Genomic DNA, 4,498 nt, shown 5'->3' on the forward strand with positions numbered 1-4,498 from the left:
ACGCCGAAAACGCCATCCGAAAGCGTAGCGAACAGATGAATTACCTTCGGTTGTCGTCTAGACTTGACGCGGTTGTCGCCCGGCTCGATACACAGGCGAAGATGCAGACGATTAGTAAGTCGATGGGGTCGATTGTGAAATCGCTTGAGTCGACGCTAGCTACGGGTAATTTGCAGAAGATGTCGGAAACTATGGATCAGTTTGAGAAGCAGTTTGTGAATATGGAGGTGCAGGCGGAGTTTATGGAGAGTTCGATGGCGGGGAGTACGTCGTTGAGTACTCCCGAAGGGGAGGTTAATAGTTTGATGCAGCAAGTGGCGGATGATTATGGTTTGGAGGTGTCGGTTGGGTTGCCGCAGCCGGCTGGACACGCTGTGGCGACGAAGAGTAGTGAGAAGGTTGAGGAGGATGATCTCGCTAGGCGTCTTGAGGAGCTTAAAGCTCGTGGGTAGTTTAAAGTTTTATGTGGATTCGAGTATTTCGTTTTATGTTAATTGTCAGATTGGATATGTATATTTGACTGACTTATGTTGTGTTATGTTATGCTATGCTATGTTATGTTCTGCTTCTTGAAACTGGTACTTTGCCAATGTTATCATGAAACGAATGCATTCGTTGTTTGAGATAATGAGATTTAATAACGAGTAATGACATTCATTTTAATTAGCCTATCAGTGATCCAAATTGGCCGTTCAAAAAAAAAAAAACATGTTGGGGATTACTCATACGCATATGAGTATCCTCTATAACCTTTTGAGCCTTTAGTCTTGTTATGTTTATCATCTTTGATAGCAAGATGGTTAACTCCTTTAAGCATAATGTTGAATCTTTGAGAGAGGTTTGGTTTAGGGGCTGACAAGTAAAACCCGAGTGAATCCAGAAACCACCCGCCTCTTCCCGTAAACCCGACAATATGGCCTTCATTTGTCAAGAAATTAAAGGGTGTTCCTTCTTCAACCCCAAATGGCCCAAATGTCCTTTTGTTGGTCTTGAAAGTGAGTGACCGAATCACGGGGTTGCCTCCATAGACCACACGGCAATAGTGCCCGCTAACACTTACTAAGATCTCCTCAGGATATTGCAATTTAATCTGAAATTAACCCATAATAAATTTCAAAAATCAGTTTCTAACTTTTAATATAGTGCAAGGAAATATAGTGAAAATGTATTTACCTGAGCAGATTTCATTCCACCAAAGCCACCATGTTTTTCAGCCAAAAAAGGTTTACCATTGTTATCATATGTTACACGAATTGAGTCGACGCAGCTGCTGTATACAAGACTTATTTCTCTAACTCCACTGTGTATTCGGTCGTTCCATTCAACTCCTCCATGTCCTCCCCATGGTCCCAATTGTATGCTACCATCCTACAATATTCAATTATCAGTGAGACCATGTTCATAATTTAGATAAAAAGTTTTAGATATTAGATTAAAGCAAGTATAAAGATGGGATTAGGATTCCATACCATGAGTCCTAGAAGTTGTTGGAAGGAGAAGTCTCTACAAAGAAAGATGTAATGATAATTGTGTATCTTGCTCTTGCAATTGCACGCTGATTATGGACTACATATATATAGAGCAAACAAAGCACTATAAATCCTTATTCCCATTCTGACAAAGAGCTCATTCACATGCCTAAAACATTTTATGCACTGATTCTTATTTCATTCCAGTTTATTTATTTATTTATTTTTATTTTTTAGTATTTTTCATGTCCACATATATAGTACATGTTTTTTTATATGTAGAACATGAACTGTAGTTAGTGGGAAAAAAAGGGATAATGCTTTCTAAAAAATACCTCTTGACATTCCCCTCTATGTTTTCTTTGAATATATGCCACAGGTGTAACATTTCTTATATGCTAGTTGTGACATTATTGTAACTATGAAATAGTCACATTCGTGTACACGCTATATACTATGGTAGTAAAGAATATACTCTTATATCATATTGCATATATAAAACGTTATAATGTTAAATGGTATTTACGCATGGCATCAGAAGCGCCTCAATATGTTTAGAGACAAAACAAAATGAAAATTCAGCGCATTTTTTCAGTTTTATTGTTCTTTATCCAAACTTATAATCGGCAATAATAAACTAAAATTGGTATATATATTGTACTTGAACCACGGGTTTGAGAACAACCAAACCAAAGTTATTATATAGGTTCACTTGCACAATCGTAGGGAATCATTTTCTTTCCTTTTGACAAGTATCAAGACGAAAAAAGAAAAGAAAAATAAAACAGCAAAACGAAAAAGAAATGAAAAAAAAACATTAATTTCTACAAGACTAAGGTTTACATTTGAACACTAAGAGGCTATTAGACCTGATTGATTAAGAGGTAGGTTCTGAACCATTCAACATGTGGCTTCATGAACCATTAATAGGTGAGTTTTTAGTTAACCAAACACACTCAACCTCTGGCCGATTCTGAGACAGCTAAATAGATCCAACGCGCATCCAATATTTGACTGAATCATATTTAAAGTGTTGTTTGAAACTAGTACTATGCATATATTTGACTGAATCATATTTAAAGTGTTGTTTGAAACTAGTACTATGCATATATTTGACTGAATCATATTTGTGTTATGTTGTTCTTAACTGCTGCTTGAAACTAGTACTATGCATATATTATTATGAAACATGCAGCTGTTTGAGATTCAACTCGTAATGTCATTCATTTATTTAGAAGTGTACTTATTGGATAGACAACAATGAAATACTAGATGAAATTTGCATCTATTGCAATGATTACAAAGAAATTCTTATATTTAGGGATACTCGTATGCCCCACCTATAACCCTTTGAGCCTTTGGTTTTGTTATGTTCATCATCTCTGATAGCAAGAAGGTAAATCATTTAAGCATTATATTGAAAGAGGTTTTGCTTAGGGCTTGATATGTTGCTCGGATCCTTTATTTGATATATGATCATGATTTTGGATGAACAAGATTATTATGATTTGGATGAGTATGCACCTGAATGTGCAAGGACTCTCAGAGACACAAAGAAATAAAATACACACACAATATTATTATTATTGTTGTTGTTATTATTATTATTATTATCAAACTTTGAAATGTCGGTACACAATTAGTATTTATACCCTTACATTTGGTTATTTAAATTTGACTGACTTGTGTTTGTGTTATGTTATGCTATGCTATGTCATGTTATGTTTTGCTGCTTGAAACTCATACCTTGCATATATTATTAAGAAATGAATACATTCGTTGTTTGCGACAATGATATCTAATAACGGGTAATGACAATTGTACTACATCTAAAATACATGAATGAAGATGATCGGGTGGGTCAGTGGCCCATCAGTGATCCAAATTGGTTGTTTAACAAAAAAAAGTTGGAGATTACTCATATGCATATGAGTATCCTCTATAACCTTTTGAGCCTTTAGTCTTGTTATGTTTATCATCTTTGATAGCAAGATGGTTAACTCCTTTAAGCATTATGTTGAATCTTTGAGAGAGGTTTGGTTTAGGGGTTGATAAGTAGAACCCGAGTGAATCTAGAAACCACCCGCCTCTTCCCGTAAACCCTACAATATGACCTCCATTTGCCAATATATTAAAGGGTGTTCCTTCTTCAACCCCAAATGGCCCAAATGTCCTTTTGTTGGTCTTGAAAGTGAGCGACCGGATCACAGGGCTACCTCCATATACCACACGACAATAGTGCCCGCTAACACTTACTAATATCTCCTCAGGGTACTGCAACTTAATCTGTAATTAATCCATAAGAAATTTTATGAATCAATTTCCAACTTTGAATATAGTGCAAGGAAATTTAGTGAAAATGTATTTACTTGAGCCGATTTCGTTCCACCAAAGCCACCATGTTTTTCTGCCGGAAAGGGTTTACCATTGTTATCATATGTTACACGGATTGAGTCGATGCATCTGCCATATACAATAGTTATTTCTCTTACTCCGGTGTGTACTCCATCATTCCATTCAACTCCTCCATGTCCTCCCCAAGGTCCCAATAGTTTACTACCGTCCTGCAATATTCAGTTATAAGTGAGACCAAGTTCATAATTTAGATAAAAAGTTTACAGATAAAACAAGTATAAAAAGATAACAAGAGATTAGGATTCAATACCATGATGAACTCAAGAAATTGTTTGAAAGAGAAGTCTCTACAAAGAAAGATGTGATAATTGTGTATCTTGCTCTTGCTATAATGCTATTGCACACTAATTATAGACTACATATATAGAGCAAACAAAGCACTACAATGCTAAGAGGTCATTCACATTTCATAATCACAATTCACATGCATAAAGCTTTTTATGCACTAATTCTTTCATTCCAGGTTTTATTATGCTCACATATGTAGAACATGTTTTTTTTTATTATGATCGCATATGTAGAACATGAACTGTAGATAGTGGGAAAAAAGGGATAATGCTTTCTAAACATACCATTTGCTTTTTCTTTGAATACATGCCATAGCATTGTAGATT

At 35.5% G+C, this 4,498-nt stretch overlaps 2 protein-coding genes and 1 pseudogene across 2 annotated transcripts; 1 reads left to right on the plus strand and 2 right to left on the minus strand.

Moving 5' to 3' along the window:
* Positions 1 to 7: 7 nt before the first annotated feature.
* Positions 8 to 470, plus strand: LOC143573887 (ESCRT-related protein CHMP1B pseudogene; annotated as a pseudogene).
* A 225-nt stretch (positions 471 to 695) lies between these two features.
* LOC143573884 (jacalin-related lectin 19-like) lies at positions 696 to 1,545 on the minus strand. Its single transcript, XM_077058655.1, has 3 exons — positions 1,470 to 1,545; positions 1,174 to 1,368; positions 696 to 1,090 (listed from the first exon to the last, which is right to left on the minus strand). Exons 1-3 carry the CDS (start codon positions 1,470 to 1,472, stop codon positions 719 to 721), a joined length of 570 nt encoding a protein of 189 aa, XP_076914770.1. The 5' UTR covers positions 1,473 to 1,545; the 3' UTR covers positions 696 to 718.
* A 1,831-nt stretch (positions 1,546 to 3,376) lies between these two features.
* LOC143573886 (jacalin-related lectin 19-like) lies at positions 3,377 to 4,196 on the minus strand. The gene is made up of 3 exons (XM_077058656.1): positions 4,135 to 4,196; positions 3,839 to 4,033; positions 3,377 to 3,755 (listed from the first exon to the last, which is right to left on the minus strand). The coding sequence occupies exons 1-3, from the start codon at positions 4,135 to 4,137 to the stop codon at positions 3,384 to 3,386; spliced, it is 570 nt and encodes a 189-aa protein (XP_076914771.1). The 5' UTR covers positions 4,138 to 4,196; the 3' UTR covers positions 3,377 to 3,383.
* Between the last annotated feature and the right edge of the window lie 302 nt (positions 4,197 to 4,498).

The sequence above is a fragment of the Bidens hawaiensis genome, unplaced genomic scaffold (genome assembly GCF_021521415.1).
Source record: "Bidens hawaiensis isolate Kalapana, Puna unplaced genomic scaffold, B.hawaiensis_p1.1 tig00026670_1, whole genome shotgun sequence".
Lineage (NCBI taxonomy): Eukaryota > Viridiplantae > Streptophyta > Magnoliopsida > Asterales > Asteraceae > Bidens > Bidens hawaiensis.

Excerpts from the sequence above, each read along its gene's own strand:
- LOC143573884 (XM_077058655.1), bottom strand. Across the intron at positions 1,091-1,173 it reads GTGGAATGAAATCTGCTCAG|ATTAAATTGCAATATCCTGA; the intron begins GTAAATACATTT and ends GGTTAATTTCAG.
- LOC143573886 (XM_077058656.1), bottom strand. Across the intron at positions 3,756-3,838 it reads GTGGAACGAAATCGGCTCAA|ATTAAGTTGCAGTACCCTGA; the intron begins GTAAATACATTT and ends GATTAATTACAG.